Source organism: Xiphophorus maculatus, chromosome 1 (genome assembly GCF_002775205.1).
Source record: "Xiphophorus maculatus strain JP 163 A chromosome 1, X_maculatus-5.0-male, whole genome shotgun sequence".
Classification (NCBI taxonomy): Eukaryota; Metazoa; Chordata; class Actinopteri; order Cyprinodontiformes; family Poeciliidae; genus Xiphophorus; species Xiphophorus maculatus.
Genome location: NC_036443.1, coordinates 6,512,917 through 6,532,544, shown reverse-complemented (window position 1 = coordinate 6,532,544; position 19,628 = coordinate 6,512,917). Strand labels below are relative to the sequence as shown.

The window sequence follows — 19,628 nt, the reverse complement described above, 5'->3', positions numbered from 1 at the left end:
TTTCATTTATAATGCTCTTTTCATCTCGTGATGTAAAGGGGTGAAAAACAGAACCAACACATAAAACATGACAGATGTATATAAACTGTTAAGAATGTGAACCAAAAATGCCAGCACCAAAACAAGAATAAATGAGTGTTGTATGGTTTGTTAAGTCGGTGCGCTGATGAGACGAACACCTTTGACATCGCCCGTTTGCATAAATACAGAGGGGAGATGTCAAAGCTGCCTTTTCCTCTTCAGACTGCAGTGAGGTTGGTTTCTTTCGTGCATTCTTTTCTCGTTTTGTCGTAATGTCAGTAAAACGCAACCTATCCGCACCTGATTATTGTCCAATAAATGTAGATAGAAAATATGTTACACAATTTAAACTCTGACTATGGTTGTTTTATTTAGACAAGCCTTTTGGTCGTCTTCTCAACACATGCACTGTGGATTCTTCTTCTTCTTCTTCAGGTAAAAATAGATTTCCTGTGGAATACGTCTTCATCTGCATTCTGTCAGGGCAGAAAACGAAGGCAGTGGCAGGCGGGAGATTCTGCGTACGGTAAGCGCAAACCTCACTGCTTGACTTTAAAAGTTCCAACTCTTAGAGAATGTCGAAAACGAGGAGAACAGTGGGCAACTGAGAAAGTACGGTAGTTAGTGAGTGTAACGCAGCGTTACACCAAGACATGACAACATTCATGTGTTAACATGTGCGGCCGCACATTTTAACGAGAGGCAAAAAGATTCTCCCTAATTCAAAGTGACTTTATTGTTAAGTGAGGTCTAGTTCATACACAGACTCTCTTTTCAATTGGATATTTTCATGGAAAATTTCCAAAAAAGTAAAACTGACAGTCTCAAGATTTAAGTAGCTGCAACCAGTCGTAATGTAAACTAGTACTGAAATCACTGTCATTTCAATGATTTAAGTATTTTCTCAGCTTCATTTTTTGCCCCCCTTTTTAAACTTGAAGCATTAAGTGAAATGTGTCTTAAATATCTGATTTAAATATTTAAAGAAATATATTTAAATGGAATATTTACTGAAAACTGGGAGCAATTTTGAAATTTGTAGTCATTTCTAATTACTTAAAAAAAAATACTTAAATCCTTTAAGAGTAACTTAAGGATTTAGAGTCGTCTGAACAATGGTCCCATTATTCTGCTCTCCTGCAGGACGGCCACTTGGTTCCATGTTTCCAAACGCTTCACAGCTGGAGTCTGTTCATCAGAACCAAGAGTTTTCTGTTCCAAACTTTCTGCATTTTATCAGTATTTATGCATAAATAACTAATTCTTTCTTTCAAGTAAACTACTTCGACCTTTGACCTCCATTTTGTTATTCATCATATTGTTAAAAACTGTCTCAAATTGGGATTTGCGACAGCTTCTCTTAAACAGCGTGCTGTCTGAACGATTGCCGTCACTGTTGTGTGTTTCTAATTCGGATCCCGCACTGAGCAGTAGGTACTTCAGTATAATTCAGTTTACTTATATACCACCATACACAACAAGTGTGAATCATTGTGTTGATTCAGTGAGACGCTTTAGGAAAATCTCCTCCTGGATACCGACAGCAGGAAACTGTTTCCGTTGTGTTGTTGGCTTTGCAGCAGTCCCTCAGACCAAGCATGCATGTAGTGACAGCAGAAAGGAAAAACTTCGCTTTAACAGGAAATAATCTCCGGCAGAACCAGAAACGCGCTCAGCACAATCGACCAGCTGCCACAACCCAGAAGACAGAGCAGAATCCACAAGGAGAAACAGATGAACTGAGTGCAGAATTAGACTGAAAAAAAGAACTCTTTGGATGAACATAAAAAAAAATCATGGAAAGGATTTCCACCTGATTACTTTGCTTTATTTCAGCACCATGTGATTCTGTTACTCCTATTTAAAGCAAATGTGTTGGGTCAACTTAATTTATTAAGGTTATTCCAATTTGAAGCAATTGTGTTGGCTCAATTTAATTTATAAAGGTTGATTCAACTCATTTACTATAGTTGGACCCAATGTAATTTAAAAGAGCCAGCCCAACTAATTTTCAATGTTTTTGGACCAAATAATTTACTTTACTAAGATTAATGCAAATTTAGTTGAAACAAACCTTTTTTTTTTTTTCGCGGCGCTAGTGGCTTGTATTTTTTTGAGACTGTAGGCAGACAGGAAAGAGGGCGGAGGACATGCGGCAAAGGTCACCTGGACTCGAACCAGCGACGTCGAGGACTAAGGCCTCCAAACGTGGGGCCTGCTAACCCCCTGCGCCACCACGGCACGCCCAAGAAACCAACTTATGTTACAGTGGTACCTTCACACTACTTAATTAAGTTGATCCAACTCACGAACATTAAGTTAGCTCAACAAACATGCTTCATGCTGAAAGAAAGCTATTTAACCGTGTGGAAATCCTTTCCATGATTTAATTACGTTAATTCAAAGACAATTTTCTAAGTTACATTACATTAAGTGTTTTAAGACAGGACTGGGTGGAAGGGTAGAAAGATCACTCAACAAGTAGAAAAGGTCCAACAGAACTGTATTTTCAAAACCCAGCCGCCTTACTGTATTTCCATGCTGTAGTTTTTACAGCCATTTGTTACAGTGCAGTTCTTAAATGCCAACAGTGACCTGCAGAGAAAAACAAATATCTATAGTTTAATGTGTAACTAAAACCGCTTTGAAGTTTTCCCAGGCACAAAACTGTTATGCCGCGTGATCTTCCATGATCTCTCCTGATCCCCTGATCTCGCTAGACCCTCCTGGGAGGGAGATCAATCAGTGTATTTATGATGTTCATGAAAGTAAAAAAGTTAATAGCAAGAGAGGAAAAACGACTTGTTGGCAGGAGCGTTACCTCAGCAGATGCCCTCCTCCAGGAAGGAGTCACAGCCAAACAGGACGCCAGACCGGGTGTAGCTCCTATGGAGAGCAAAACAGCTGAGAGGAAACGAAATGTTAACAGTTAAAATACCAGAAAATCCTGCAAACTTGAGAGTAGTAAAAGAAGAAAGTGAGAAAAAGTGTCCAGTTTGTCCTGCAGTCGTCTAATTCTACGGCAGAGTGACTACAGAGATAACTCAGGATAACCTAAGACAGTCTAACTACATGTTTTATCAAAAAGGAAAGTTTTTGACAAAACATATAAAAAATCTGAGCAGTCGGGTTTCTGCCCCACTGACTCAAACCGATCTGGCTCCACTTATTGAGAAAGGATCTGGCCGGTTCTGTGTTTTGAAATTCTAGGAACCAGCAGTAAACCTGCAGCCCGACGGTGAAGTGGTGCTGAGTTTATGACACAACAATCGAATCTCTGATGAACGTTGGAGCTTGATTATTAAGAGCTTTACGTGTGAGAAGAGAATCTTAAATTCTGAAGAGAAGCTAAAACAGGAAAAAAAATTTTATTGTCATCTGAACTCTTGCTGCAACATTTTGGATCAGCTGAAGGCTTTTAACTGAATTTTGTGGGCTTCCTGAGAGTAAAGGGTTAGATTAATCCAGCATTGAAATAAAGTAACAAATGTATGACTAGTTTATTTCTAATATTAGCCACTTTTCGGAGATGAAAGAAGTAACTTCTAGAAGCATGATTAATATGGGAGTGAAATGACTCATCCTGGTCAAAAGCAACGTTCAGGTTCTTTACGTTTTTAAGCCGATTTAATGCTGTCCAGATTAAATGAGTGACTGAACAGCTTCGTTTTCAAAGGTTCTGGTCCAAGAGCCATAACTTCTGTCAAGACAGAATTTAAAAGAAGAGAGTTTAGAGTCATCAAGACATGTCTGCAATCTACCTAATAGATTGGATTCATCAGGATTTATGGATCGATATAGCTGAATACCATTAGCATAACAGTGAAAATTGATCTGATGCAGAGCAGGTCAGAGCCCTGTGGTGCTCCACAAGTCACCCTGGATTGTGAAGAAGATTTATCATTCACACTGACAAACTGGAAACCGCCAGAGAGATGAGATTTAAACCAGCCCAGTGCTGGTCCCTTAATATCTACATGTTCAAGCCATTCTCAGAGAATATTGCGGTCAACTGTGTCCATCAGGAAGTTAAGCTCAGACCAATATTAGAAAGATAGAAATGGGATTTTATAGATTTCAAAATGCACCTGTATTATGTACACAGCGATGATCTGGCGTCTGTTATATCCTTAAATAAAATAGATCTCAGCAAATCCTTGTTAAATGTCAGTGTAAGGGAATTTGATGCCACTGATTCATTAGGCAGTTAAATTAGCTTGGTGGTTTTGATGGTGTCTTCATCCTCCAGCTTTGACTCACACTCTGCCTACAAGGAGAAAATGATGTGCAAAATCCATCCATCCATCCGTCTGTCCGCTTACATCCTTATCTCCAGTAGGGTTGGGAGGAGTGCTGGTGCCTGTACTGTCCTCTACAGGCATCAGCAATGCTTTTGCTGAAGCTCCTTCATATAGTTTTTGTAGTATGGATTGTCAAGACTGATCGTAATACATAAAAATAAATAAATCAACTAAAAATCATGTACCAAAATAGCCAGTCTCTAATCCTTTACAGTGAGAGTGATTCCAGTTTTAAACTTGGCCGTGGCTCTTCTGCACCAAGTTTCCATTTTCTTCTTTTGGCTTTGAAGGTTTTCTGTATGTGAACTCATATATATCAAGAGGTCGCCCTAAACGCACTTCAGGAGTGAGTGTGAGTGTTCAGGCCTATGCTCACCACCTCTGTTTCTACCGCCTCTAGGTCTCCATCCCCTCGCACAAGATAAAACGTGTAATAATGACGAGGACAATTAAGATTTCAACATACAATAACAGTTCACTTTTGTATAATTGACTGAGTAGAAGTAACACAAACCTACGTTCAAGTTACATTACAACAAATATGCTTAGACAACACTAACACTGTCTGACAGTCAAGACACATTTATTTTATTGCTTCAAAATTACTTGTTTTCAAGTAATAATCGAAAACAAGAGTGTTCTACTCCTTTACTTTGACGTGAGGCGTCATTTGAAATGAGTAGTAAACCCACACATTCGTAGTAGTGCCTGTATGAGGCAGTTTTCCAAACTGTACTGTGGCCTACAGCTACATCCCCACATGGAAATATTGAGTTTCAATATAGAATATCAGTGTGCTGTGAGAACACAAGATTATAATGACTAAGATTAACCGATCAGCTCACTGCTCTGAGACGGAAGGTCAGGACCGAAGCGCCGCTCTTCTTCAGTTGTAGCACAGAGTTAAAAATGAAAGCCAGAATAAGAAATCACACTGAAAAACCACAACATTTGAGAGCTCTCACTTTCTACTGAATTCCTGTGTCTGTGGGTGTGCATTTGCAGATACGTATCTGCTGTTTGGGTTGCTGTATAAATGCGCGCTGTATTCCCGATGTGGCTTTCAGATAAGCAAAAGAGAGATAACTCTATTCTTTAATTTCAAATGTTTACATGCTGCAGGTGCCTGTAAATGTAAGCAATATTTCAAGGAATGCCCATGAAATTTGTCTAATTACTTAAAAATAGCTAACAGCATGGTAGACATACATTGGAAAATATGCATCTTTTATAGAAGACTTTTATAGATTTTTTTTATATTAACATTTGCTACATCTAGCACATCAGTCAGAGTGGCTTGTGGAAGTATTAATACTTTCACAAGCCATTATTAATATTAATACTGTATTTGTATAAATATTGTATTCAGTCATTACATACAGTATATATATAGTTCTCAGGACTTTGTCTGTGAAATCTAAAACTGAGCTAAAGTTTCATCTTCTTAGATGATCCAAACCTGTAAGCATTTAGGTGATTTGAGTTGTTCTGTAGTTAATTAAATTCCAATGTTGCTTATTGATCCATTTGATTAATTATCACAAAACGGCTGTGAACGGCGGGAGAAGAGGCTGCTCTGAAGAACACCGCTAAAGCTACCACTAAGACAAGACATAAACAACACAGGAAAAACCTGCTTCTAAGCTGATATAGAGTTCCCATGGAAAATATGGTTTAAAGGGAAGAGGATGGAAGGGAAATGTGCAAGAGAAAAGAGTGCCAGGTCAGTGAAGGTGCAAGCGATGCACTCAGAGCCGTCAAATGAGGACTGGAACTTGATTGCACTTCACGAGCTGCAGGGGTTATGAAGAACACACTGAAGCAGTAGGAGACCCAAGAGAGCATTGGCTAGGCTTGGGACGAGCTTGAAAGAGCTTGTGGACAGGACAATGTCCTTGGAGCAGAAGGTAGCTCACAAGGAGGAAAGAAAGAGTGGCGAATACTGAAGACAAGATAATACGGATAGAATGGACGGTGAAATTCCTACTCTGAGAAGCTATGAAACTCTCAGAGAAACGTAACGGCTTGGAGTCAAGGACGAGGCACAACAATATCCATGGCTTTTCAGAAAGGGTGGGGGAAAAAACCCCGCAATTTATTTCATAGTGCAATTTATTAGGTGGTGCAAAAGAAAAGGAAGGAGGTGAGGGAAGTCATCAAACAGCCGAAGAAGAAAAATGGCCAGCTCAAAGTGTTTCTGGACACAGGAAGGGAGACATTTACCGTAATGGAAGAAACGCCGCCTATGCTGAAGGAAACGGGCATCAACGTGAAGGAGGTCAGACTAGAGAGGATCCACCAGGCGACGGCGCAGACGACGAAGGGGAACAGGTGGAAGCAGAGGCAGATCTGAGGACGACATCGTCCACAATGGCACCGTAATAACAGCTAAATAACATCTACATGTTCTCATGCTCATCCTGATGGATGTTCTTAGTAGCCCTTATGAAACAAAATATATGTTGTGGTATATTAGAGAAAAGAATGTCAGTGCAGCACACAATGTATTCTCGCACATGAAACGTAGTATTATATTTTACAATATATTGCAAATTCTTGCAAATTCAAATATTTGCAAATATATTTGAGAATTGTATTTTTTTTAAATTCAAATTTAAAAATGTAATAATTTTTAAATGAAAATTTTTTCATGTAATGTTTCCTCAGATGAAATTAAATAATATCATGAAAATGTTTCTCATTAAGTAGCCTATATACATCTAATGCTTTTTCTTATTGACAAATTCTCACTTTGAGTAAAACTGTATTGTATAATACATTCTTTTACTGTAGAGCAGGTTTGGCTGTAGTACCCAGATCTGGTCTTACACAACAGCAACGCCAAAACAAATCAAACAAACAAACAAATGTGATCAACATAATAAGCTAAATAACCCAGGACAAATTAAGTCTTTGCTCTAGTACAGTCAGAGTAAAGCTACCCTATTTCTAACAGAATTTATTAACATAAGCACAATGTGTAAAGTTTGAAATTGAAAATATAAGAGTAGCAAACAGCGTTTTTGGTGCAAAGCTGTTTTCACCCTTCTTTGCTTTACATCTTTTTGTGTAAAAGCAATGAAATAAAAATGTATAATATATCAAGAATTGGGATAAACATATGCATCACTCAAAAATGCTGTTTTTGTTCATGGCTGAGAGACGCGCTACCATCCCCCCACCTCAAATCAGGCAAGTGGTTTCACCGCATACGTCAGGAAGTCAGGTGTGCAACATGTATCTTCACCCAACAATGCAGGAACAAACTTTACCACTTCCTAAGCACAAGTTAGAACTATTTCTCTGTTTTTTAGTGGCAAAAACAGGATGGACATTTTTTTTTTTTCTATGTAGAATAAAAACACAGAAAAAAAAAAATCTGAGTGGAAATTTGTATGATATCAAACCTTGACTTTGGTTTTCAGGCTCTTCCAACATACAGACATCAAGTATGAATATATAAACTTCTGGTGCTGCATCTCCTTTGTCAGACTTTCCCCAGGGCAGCTGTGGCTACAGTGTAGTGCACCTTGGCACCGTGTGTGTGTGTGTGTGTGTGTGTGTGTGTGTGTGTGCGTGTGTGTGTGTGTGTGTGAATGCCTGAATGCCTGAATGTGGTGTCTTTTTGAAAAAGCGCTGTACATCTACAGGCCATTTACCATAAATATAAAGCTGACATTTTTTTCTAAGTTAGTCATTGCTTCTGGAACTATGATGAATGCTTTTGATCAGTAAAATCTATTTTTATGATATATTGCTCTTAAACCTGCACCTAACTCGACACTTTCAACTCCTTGCCATAATTAGCAACAAATAAACCGAACCTACTCATTTTGTCACTTTCACTCAGTATCATGGCTGACTCACCAGCACAGCAGCTACTGGCTTATTTGTGTTTTACAATCTTTCATGTTGCTGATCTGTAGATGCATCCGATTTTGTGATTCATGGAATTTACATTGTTCAGGTTTGAATCTCTTTCTTCTCCTTAAGCATAATATACCTGAGAATCAGTACTACTACCTGCCTTTGTCTTTCATCAAACTGAACGTTCCCTACAGGTTTCTTTAATATTCCACACATTTACATCCAGATACAGACGTACTATTTACATGAATTTAGCAAAACACTTTTTCAAAACACAAGTTCTAGGATGACCTGTTGCACTTCACAGGTGGTCAGTGAGCAAGACGTAGGGGACACCCGACAACAAACTATCCATAGTCCCACCTTTGGGCAACTTATTTGTGCTGGCATGTTTTTGTACACTGAGTGGAAGCACATTGGTAAAGTGCCACAATGAAACCTAAAAATATATACACTTTTAAAACAAAACAAATCATTCTGTCATTTCCTCAGCTTTCCAAAGCACAAATGCTGCCGAAATCACCGCACCCCTGGACAGACTGATTTAAACACATCTACTGGTTCACCAAAACCAATAAGTGCCTGACTGGAAACACACTGTTACACAGTTCATTCTTGCACACTGGGTAAATCAAGGTGCTGCAAATGGATCATTGCGTGTTTCTTCTCAAAGGTGAACTAAATAGTAATTACAAATTTGCTTCTAAATCAGACAATTAGTTATGCAACTTACTGACCTCGCAGCAGTGAAACCATAGAATGGATGGAAACAACTAATTGAGTTACGGTTTGTTGGTGAATGGTTTATTATATTTGAATTAAATTAGCGCACAATGCAGACTTTAATGCTAAATTCTGATTTATTTATGGTTGTTAAATCCACATGTAGTGGTAACACTACAGGTCATAAACATGTCATGAACATGAGTAAGTCTTCATGAATATTTATGACTGCTGTCATAAAGTGTCATGATTTACCAAATGTATATGTAATTAAACTTTAGCTTTAATAACATAAAGCTACATAATTTTTAAAGTTCAATCAGTAATACATTTATAACAAATTTATGTCAGATCATGATTTCTTGATTAATGTCAAGTTGTCATGACGAAGACATTTTGGATAATGTCAACTTTGTATTAAAAGTGTCATGATTTACCGAATGACACTTTATAACAACAGTCATAAATATTCATGAAGACTCACTCATGTTCATGACAGGCGTTACGTCATGTTCATGACGGTGTCATGACAGTCTCATTCACAACCTGTCAATTAAAGCGTTACCCAAATTTTTTTATGTGGTCGTTGACATTTCCAAATATATGCAACTTGTATGTGATCTCCTGATGTGAACTTCAAACTATCTGAAAGTGTCTCCTTCCCATTGCACTTACTAATAACTGTTGATGGCAGGACAGTATCATTGTTCGTCCAGGCATTTTTTTATTTTGTAGCTGCACACGTTCGCCTGGTCGTGGTTTGTGTTGTATCAGTTCTGTGAACAATTCACTTAAAAGTGCTTCTATGTTGTAAATTAAATAACTGCACAGAAACTGGAAACTTAAAATCAAGCTTACTTTAAAAGATATACAGCCTAATTATTTTTGACTTAATTCATATTTCTTTGGAAATTTGTAAAGACTTTATAAATGTCTAAAAGATTTAAGTGCTTCTTCATAGCACAGTTATTTAAAAGTCGGTGTTTCTTTTGCCTGAGAGCTGTGCTCTATAAAATAAAGTAGTTTGCGGCTGTACCATGGCTCAGATTTGGTGGTTCTCTAATTTTTATTTTGCCATATATATATATTTTTTTTTAGTTTAGGAGCAGAATGGATGAGATACAAAAGCATAAACAGAGGAGGCCATCTGTGCTGCGTCACGTTCCACAAGCAGCTTCCAGACAACAACATGGTAGGAAAATGTTTTTTTGTGACTTGCTCCAGTCAATAATGCACATCCACAGCAATTGTGCCACCTAGTGCTGACTTTAGATCAGTCTGATCCTCAGCTACAGCGTTGTTCCAAAAATATGCAAGGTCTTTTTGGTTTTGTCTTTCAAGAAATATATTACTATCCATATTGCCTCTATGTGTACATAACAGTCCAACAAAGTTCTTTTTTTCTGCCGTAAAATTCAGACAGTAGTGGATCTGGGTCTCTCTGTAAAGAGGAGGTGGATACAGATCATCTTTCCTGGTCAAATTCCTCTCAGACGCTGCCAAACCCAAGCCTTTATCTTTTGTCACCGAGAGGAGACAATGCAAAGCAACCTTCAGTCAAGATTGGACTTAACAACGGGTGAGTAAATGCAAGCTTAATATATTTACTACAACTGTTATGACAGAGCGGTATCATTCAGTGTCCAGTAGTTGACTGACTAAAGCAATACATGACAGTAAAGATCATAAAGCAAAACACTTAAGAATGATGATGTAAGATGAATGATTTAATAAAATCTGGATTTGTGGAAATGTTATAAAGTCACAGTGCTGTGATGAGCACATCTGACACGAGATTCAGAACACAAGCTCTGCCCAAAACCTTGAACAAAATACCAAACACTAAAAACCTTTCAACTTAGCACATTACTTTTTTTTTTTTTACCGAATCTTGAAGAGGAATAAAGGTCCTCAGAAGTTTAGGTTTGAATCAGACAGAGAAGAGTCACAACAAAGCAGGGACCAGGTAATGAACTTTGTCCAATAATTTACCATTTTGTGAACTACAGTGTGATACTGCAGGAGATGAGATGAGATTTGTGACAGATTTTAGCAGCTATGCAGTGGTGTCCATCACTCAGACACTTTGAACACAAGAACATGAACACAAGTACAGACTGTGTTCCTTCTCTAGGAAAGGATCTAAACTTCAGCCATACCTGTGACATCTTACAAAGGGCTTTATTTCTTCTTCTTGGTCTGCAGGAGGGATGGTTAGAAAATACCCTGCTGAAAGGAGGCACTTAGGAAAAGAAGAGAACAAACTCATAATCCCTGACAGAAAATCAAGTTTATGTGGGTCCCTGGAAAGCAACAGATAAAAAAAGAAGTGTTGAGCACAACCTAACAGAGATTCAGGGAGCTAATTAAAAACATACTCGTCGGATTGGTATTTTCAATTTTCCATCAACCAACAAGTTTGTTTCTACAAAGAATTAGAATGAAATGGAATCAAAGAATCCTTTGCTGCTGCTCAGTGGGGAAATCCAGGACTACAAGCAGCGAAGTGACAGGAAAACGAGCCTGGCAGAAACCAGCCGCTTGTTAAACGCTTTGCTTCAAACAGAGAATTGCTTCCTGGAGGCCTGGACTCTTTTGAGGTTTTAATTCTTACCTAATCTCTAGTGGTTGATGCTGTGAAGCTTATCGGAAATCGTCTGCGCTGCGAACGACCGCCATGACCCTTAGGGCGCGTCCACACCAGCACTGTTTAGTCCGTTTTAATCAAACTGTTGATCATTTGTCTAGAAAGTCCGGTTCACTCGTGGAGGCGTGATTGTGCAACTGAACTCTTATTGCAGACCAAAAAAAAAAAAAACCCAACTCTGAGTCCGCCTAACATCCTGCGTCTCGGTTCGGTGGAAGCGAACCCAGGTGCGGTTATGTGTGGCTGCGAGTGGGACCTCTCCAAAAGCAGGAAGCGAACTGTAGCGCAGCACCTTCTGGGTAAATTCAACTGGAACAACTGTGTGAGTCTAGCACCACCGGGGGAAATGGTTTGTGGTCTTTTACCAGAGACAATAGAGAAATCCTACAACCGCTAAAACCTGATGCCACTCCGGTTCTGTCTACATTTTGTGAAGAAGGAAGCTGCGCTGGTCTTCTTGGGAGGTTTTTGTGTCGTTTCCTTCAGCAGTCGTTGGTGCAGCGTCATCACAGGCGAGAAGGTGAACAGGCTTGGATCGTCCGACGCAGCGCAGTGTGGACGCGAGCCGCACCAGCTGAAAATGTAACAAGTGCAGCAATTTTCGTCCCCAGTAGAACCGAGTCTGTCAGGCGTGAAAACATTATGACTCCCTGGTGTATTTTCAATACACCACTTTTGTGCTTCCTGTGTGGTGGCTGTGTCTTTCAAGTTGGTCCTTGTGGTTGTCAGAAAAGCAAGGAAGGAACAAAACGTGATAACGTCTTTGACGAATAAGAAATTTTCAACTGTTTGTTAACACTGAGAATGACGAGAGACCTTTCTATTTCTCCCAGGATACCAGAAGGGATGAGCGCACTGTTTGTGAGTGGTCTTTGCCGCTGGCCAGGCTGCGGAGTCATATTGGAAAATTTCTCCACTTTCTTAAAGTAAGTCAGTTCCTAAACAGAATCCTAACAACATCCCATAATGCAGCTGTTGGACGTAGATGTTGACATCCTCCAATAGATATTTTTCTGACCTATTTCTAAGACTATTAATCGCAATAAAGCTATTATATTACCTTCTGTTGTTATAAAAATGTTACACGTCTAAAATAAGACAATAAATTTGACTTTGCATCATGGTCATGTCTTGCAACCTTTTGCCAAGCAAAATCCATTCAAGAATTTAGGGGAGCTTCACAAGGAGGAGACAGAGGCTGTGTTTCAAGGGCATGTCTTCAAAAATAAAGTTTTTAGGATGCTGAGGAAATGCTTAGACGACTTTGAATTATTTTGTGTTTCAGGCACCTCCACTCTGAACACAGACACAACGACAAAAGCATTGCTCAGTGGAGGGTGCAGCAGGATATCGTGCAGTACATGGAACGTCAGGTGAGACTCCATTTTAGGTGCGCTTGAACTGGTTGTGATTCCTTCACAGACTCTTACATTTTCTATATATCTAGAAAAAAAGTATTGTGTGGTCTTCACAAAATAATACATTTGTTGGTGATGTCCCACGTGGCAGATTGTTTTAGGTTATTCAAAATAAATTCATCTTTAATTTCGGTTTACAGCAACAGTTCTCTCTCTCTCTCTCTCTCTCTCTCTCTCTCTCTCTCTCTCTCTCTCTCTCTCTCTCTCTCTCTCTCTCCCACAGTTTTTTCCACATTAGGACTTTGTATTGACTTCCATTCAATTCAGTAACTACATTCATGCTAAACTCAGATATTTTTCCTGACTCTAATCATTTCTAGTATATTCCTAACCTTAACCAAAACCTAATTCACATCCTACCTCAAAACTCTGACCTTATAAAAGGAGGCCCACTCTTATGCACACTGTGTCAAATAAACTATTACCAACCGGTTTCATTAAATTGTGACTCCTGAAGTCTAGATATCTTTATTTCCTGACAAATTCTGTGGTAGGGTTGATTTTCAGTATCAAATTAAATAAGATTTTTAGGGACTTGTTTTATTTTTTAAATTGTAAGACGCTTGAGGTATTTTAAATATAAAAGTATTTAGGCATGTGGCGTTACAGACTGTAATGCATGGACCTATGACTCATTGGAAAATGTCTTTTTGCCTCTACATAGTGCTTGTAGTCTAACGCAGAGGCACCAGTCTAGGTTTAAGAGCAGCACAGCTGGAAAGGAAAACGAAAGAATACTGGGAGAGGCTGAGTTTTTCCACTAACATGAGCGTTCCTTGATCATGTTTCACATTTTCAGTCGCTAAGCAGACTGGTTTTACAATGCAACATTCACACATCACAAGTCTGCTGGAGAAACCAAATGCAACATGTCGTAGCATCTTTCCTTAATCGACGGCAGAGTTTGAACTCCACAGTTAATCCATCGCTCTTCTGTTACTTTGGAGCGCTGCAAAACACGACAAATTTGATCACAACCTGATGTGACCCGACATGTTCTGTATTTTTCAGCTTGTCCTGGAAAAGCAAAAACTTCTCGCAATGCAACTTCATCTTTCAGAGAACAGTTACTCTACCCTGGTATGTAAGATCGTTTTAGCTCATGTAGACAGCAGGATGTTTCTTCGTTGTACATTTGAACACTAAAGAGAATGTTTGCTTGTTTACATTTGCTCTGTAATTGCAATCAGTGGAAAGTCTAAATAAAAATCTTAAACTCCAAGAAGGGCGAGTGGCCGTGGCGCAGCGGTGGGGCACGGCCCATGTGTGGACGCCCCGGTCCTTGGCGTGGGAGTCTTTGCTGCATCTCTTCCTTCTCCCTCACAACCCGCCTTGCTGTCTGACCATTATTGAATGAAGGCCACTATAGCTGACAAAACCTGAAAAAAAAAAAAAAATAATCAAGATGTCACTGTTAAATCTTAATTTCTGTCTTGTAGAATAAGAACATGAAATGATTAGCTTATGTCTGTTTTTATTTTATTTTTTTGCAGAAAATATGAGTTGATGCTAAGCATTTTTTCTGTTGCTCCTCCAGGCTCAGGTGATCAACGAAGACAGAATCCAGCTGGGGGAACTCAAAAATCCAAATCAGACACTTCAACATGACTGGACAGCTAAAGCCTCCACACACCTTCTGCCAGGTAACCTGGTGATCACATTCACCACACACACACACACCCACACACACACACACACACACACACTCACACACACCCCTATATGCTCAGGTGTGATATTAGACAGAGAGTTGTCTTTGTTTAGCCACTTATCGCAGAGAGTTGTGTGCTCTTCAAACCATTGGTGTTTGGTGAAGAAAAGAAACTCAGTTAGCTACATTTTACAAGAAAAAAAAAGTTTAAGTTATTTTAAAAGCTGTCATAGCCCTTATGCTAACAGCTGTTTGCGTATCGATATGACCCCTGAGCATATTTGCTTGTACTTGTACACGTGTGTGACGGTGTAAGTTTCCAGGCTCCCTCCCAGCTGGCAACCTGCTTATGATCCAGACTTCAGATGCTGGTCACCCTTGTGTTGCTGTGGACTCTGCTGTTTCCTAACTCGTCACCAAAGTTTAACAGATTATCTGATTGGTCTTTGCATTTCTTTACTAGCTTGTTGACCTGTAGTGGTTATTTTGCAGATTTGTTTCCAGGTATCGAATGCTACAAATACAACAACATCAGGCCTCCATACACCTATGCTTACCTGATAAGATGGGTAAGTACATTCGAGTTTTTAAATGACGTCAAGGTTCAGAACACTGCAGTATTACTGCAAATACAAGTCAGTTGTTGGCTTAGTATGAGTGTGAGGACACTTGATACTTGTAACAAGTTGCTCTTATCTGTGACCCGTATTTTGTAGTCTATCTTGGAGTCTCCAGACAAACAGAGGACTCTAAATGAGATTTACAACTGGTTTACTACCATGTTCTTCTACTTCAGACACAACACAGCAACATGGAAGGTTTAAACAATTCAAGTGAATTCTTTCTGTACACTTTTCATCTCCCTAACAGAATCAAAATGTTATCCATAGCAAAACAAGAAACAAAAAACATTTCCTTACTCATCTTCCCAGAATGCAATACGTCACAATCTCAGCCTTCACAAGTGCTTTGTGCGAGTGGAAGGAGAGAAGGGAGCTGTGTGGACCGTGGACGAAACAGAGTACCAGAGAAGGAAGGGGCAAAAATATCACCGGTAAAAATACTGCAGGATTTTTTTTTGCAGCTTACTGGAATACATGGCAAACTTGTAGAATTCGTCTCACCTCTTTCACACGTTGTGTTTTCAGAGACTGCCCAGTGAAGTGGCTGACTTCTTACTCCCATTTCTGTTCAGAGGAGCCGACAGCAGCAGACAGCAGCACAGTGTCTCTCCTGTTGTCTCGATGTTGAAGTCTTGTCCAGACTATACATTCTTGGATTCAAAGTCATTGCTTTTATTTGATATTCTCATTGTTTGTTGGCCTGGCCATATGTGTTATGCTTGAATTAATGGTTGGTGGTTGTATTAACTAAGACCACTTATTACACAAACTGAATTCTAATTGTCCTTTTTTTTTTTTAAAACCAGTAAAAGATCAGGGTAACAAAACGAAGCCTTTACTTACAATTTTTATATAGACCTGCATTACAAAGAACCTTTAGTTTACAAAAACTGAAATAGGCCACAATCACATTCAGTCCAATTCATCCAAAGATTATAATTGAAGCTGATTGTGTTAAATCCAGTAGAAGTGGGGAAAAAAGCTAACTTTAGAGCTGCAGTGTGAACCTGTTATATATAAAAAGATTATTTATTTTTTTTTACATATTTGTTGAAACTGCCACTCTGATAATAGAAATTCTGTGAAAAAATTCAAGATCCTCCTCAAAATTAACCAATCAGAACCAGGAGGAAGATCTCAGCGCCGCTCGATTTGCCAATGACAAAGAGACAACTTACTGTCATCGGTGGCTATGCTAACCAGCCATGCTAACCAGAGAGTAGGGCTGAGCGATATTGTCAGTGAATGATATCACAATATATATCTTTAAATATATTGATATCATCATCGCAGATGATATCCCACATTCTCTGCTTTTCTTTTCATTTCATTCTTTTTACTGGATTTGCCCAAATATGTAACTTCACCAACTTCACCACATCGACGGGAAGATGACCGAGGCCATGTACGGCAAAATCCTGGATGAAAACTTCCTCGCCTCGGTCAGGGCACCGCAAATGGGTCCTGGGCGGGTCTTCCAGCATGACAGCGACCCAAAACACCCAGCCAAGGAAACAAAGGAGTGGCTCCAGAGGAAGCATACCAGCGTCATGGAATGGCCTCACCTCAATCCCACTGAAGAATCTATGGAGAGAGTTGAAGCACGCCTAAAAACTTCAAGGATTTGGATTTGATCTGCAGGGAGGAGTTACTGTGTGCACACCTTATAAAAACTAAAAGACACGTCTGGCTGCTGTGCTCGCCAACAAGGGTTTTGCCGCCAAGTATTAAACGATGTTTCACTGGGGGGGTCAAATACTTATTTCCTTCTATAAAATGCAAATTAATTTCTTTCTCATTTTATGTCATTTTCTCAGTTTTCCTTTAGTGTCACTGTTAAAATAAAGCGGGCATAAAATTATGAGATGTTTCTTTTTTTTTTTTTGTATAAAACATGTTAAAGTCAGTGGACGATCAAATACATATTTCCTCCACTTTATACAAATATATTTTAAAAAACGTAATAAATATAAAATGTTGTTTATTAATTTTCTTTTAATGACTATTTAACCGCTGGGCTGCACAGTGGCGCAGTTGGTAGAGCTGTTGCTTTGCAGCAAGAAGGTCCTGGGTTCGATTCCCGGCCCGGAGTTTGCATGTTCTCCCTGTGCGTGGTGGGTTCTCTCTGGGTTCTCCGGCTTCCTCCCACAGAGAGAGGTTAAATGGTCTTTCTAAATTCTCTCGCCCTAGGTGTGTGTGTGTGTGTGTGTCCTGTCTGTTTCTGTGTTGCCCTGTGACAGACTGGCGACCTTTACAGACGCCCGGAATGTTAGCTGGAGATAGACACCAGCACCCTGCTGACCCCACGAGGGACAAGAGTGTAAGAAAATGGGTGGATCGGCTATTTAACTGGCTTTGCTGTTTTAATTGTGAAATTTAGATTTATTGTAGTGAAGTTGTTCAGTTTTGCAATATGTAAACTTTTGTTTCATGAATGTTAGATGATCTTCTTTTACAGGCATTTAATTTTTTTTTTTTATATTTTTGCCTGGTAGATAACTTCATTAATAGTTATTAATAGTTTAGTTATATGTGACACTCATGTTGATTCTACAGTTTTAAGTTGAATGGAATAATTTAGAATGAATAAAAGTTCATTGTAATTTATGCATTTTTAAATGCATATTTCAAAGGCCTGCCAAATATTTTCAGGGGCAACAAATATTTTACTTGTGTCTGGTCAATATTTTCAATTGCACCATATATTCACTAGGTGGCAGCATATTTTCTTCTGTCAGTCTCTGTTAAAGACCTGAACACAGAAGAGATGTTCTTTTGGCTTAACTCTTTCTCCTTAGGCATAAGTGTGTTCATGCACTTTTTAAAAAGGTTTTATTGCCTCTAGTGGCCTTTATTTAATAGTGAATTGACAGGAAAGAGAGTAATGAAAGAAGGGGAAGACATGCGGCAAAGGTCGCCAGGCCGGAAATCAAACCTGCGACAGCCGTGTCGAGGACTAAGGCCTCTATATGTAAATTGTGCTTTACCCCTGCGCCACCACAGCACCCTCAAGTGTGTGCATGCATGATTGTTTGTCCTGCCTGTCTCTGTGTTGCCCTGCGATGAACTGGCGGCCTGTCCAGGTGACCCCGCCTCAGAACCCCTGGTGACCCCACAAGGGATAGAAAGACGCCATCTATATCTCACTGCCCACCAGCCGACAAAAACCAGTGAGAGAGGTGGAACCTTCCCTTGCTGATATCAGCTCTCTGGCCTCAAGGAAACAGAAATCAATTAGCTTCTTTTTCAGATCTTTCCGAAGAGGAGGCCAGTTGTACTGAGAGCCAGTTATGGAAGATGAAGTCGACTCAATTCATTGCACTGGAAGAAAAGGAAACAAAAGAAGTCCCCAAGTAATCAGAAGACGCCACCAGAATGCAGTTTGGAGAGCAAAGAAAGACTCTCCAATATGCAAGAATCATAAGCAACTGGCCTAAAATCAAACAAGCTAGAGCGCTGCGTAAGGCGGCATTTTACAAAGGCCACATTGCTGGGACAGATGGTCATACAACAACAAATTATTTAATTGTAACTTGAAAAAGAAGTTCTCTCAACAGGAATGCTTATTTAAATGTTCACTGCAACTCTGTGGTTATCCACTTGTTCTCAGCAGCTGGTCGTTGTGAGGCTTGTTGTTGGAGCAGTTAACTAGACAAAGAAACCAAACCAGAGTAACTAAGAAAGGACTAGACACGATGAATAAACATAACTACAATCTCTAAGAAGGAGCTGGAGTGAAAACAGAAGCAAGGCAGAATTAAAAGAGAAAATAAAGTGGAGCACAAACAACAGCAAAACCCAAAACAAACTCAAACAACCAAAGATCCTGACACAGACATAACTAGAACCCTGGACATGTGTACCAAAGTTTTGTCATAGTTCGATTTCTCACTAATGAATTGTTTGAAGTTTTACAGCCAGAGGGACAAAGTCTTAAACGTTGCCCCTGCCACTGTATTTTTGTTACAAATAGCACAGCTTAAGCTTTGCATTTAAAGTTCTCGCTGCACTCTTTAAAGATGCAAAGTGAACTTATTTGGATAAATTCACTTAAAGCCTTTAGCTTAAAGCAACTCCCCCCACCAACAACAACATAACGCCGCATCCTTCTCACTGGGAAAAACAACGTCTCTCCTCAATCACACAGCCAGCAAATCTATAACTATGAATAACTATTATCCCATATATGACCTCAGCTCATCACAGAATAATAAAAAGACACGGTTCTCCTGTCATAGTCACGCCTTCGCCCTGGAATGTTGTGAGAGGACGGTTTAGTCTACATCTGTGGAGTAAAGCGTTTACACTTCCTGCATGATGCTGGTGTGAGAGTGAGAACCAGTGAGCGAGGATGGTGTTGTAGGGGATCAGAGCTGC

At 39.4% G+C, this 19,628-nt stretch overlaps 1 protein-coding gene across 4 annotated transcripts; it reads left to right on the top strand.

Annotated features, from left to right (window-relative positions):
* The first annotated feature begins 211 nt into the window (after positions 1-211).
* Positions 212-17,117, top strand: LOC102225546 (forkhead box protein P3-like). Of its 4 annotated transcripts, none has more exons than XM_023341854.1 (12): positions 212-254; positions 457-547; positions 10,016-10,104; positions 10,332-10,491; positions 12,393-12,485; positions 12,845-12,932; positions 13,989-14,057; positions 14,515-14,620; positions 15,121-15,197; positions 15,345-15,446; positions 15,561-15,682; positions 15,777-17,117. In XM_023341854.1, exons 3-12 carry the CDS (start codon positions 10,023-10,025, stop codon positions 15,877-15,879), a joined length of 1,002 nt encoding a protein of 333 aa, XP_023197622.1. In that variant the 5' UTR covers positions 212-254; positions 457-547; positions 10,016-10,022; the 3' UTR covers positions 15,880-17,117. The 4 variants fall into 4 exon arrangements, with proteins under 4 accessions (XP_023197622.1, XP_023197624.1, XP_023197615.1 ...); XM_023341856.1 differs by having other exon boundaries at positions 10,011-10,104; positions 15,133-15,197; XM_023341847.1 differs by having other exon boundaries at positions 10,011-10,104.
* Positions 17,118-19,628: the final 2,511 nt, after the last annotated feature.

Bases quoted from the DNA above. Each gene is read 5' to 3' on its own strand.
- LOC102225546 (XM_023341854.1), top strand. From the start codon at position 10,023: ATGGATGAGATACAAAAGCATAAACAGAGGAGGCCATCTGTGCTGCGT. The intron at 10,492-12,392 runs GTGAGTAAATGC...TATTTCTCCCAG, and splicing joins AAGATTGGACTTAACAACGG to GATACCAGAAGGGATGAGCG. The intron at 12,486-12,844 runs GTAAGTCAGTTC...TTTGTGTTTCAG, and splicing joins AATTTCTCCACTTTCTTAAA to GCACCTCCACTCTGAACACA.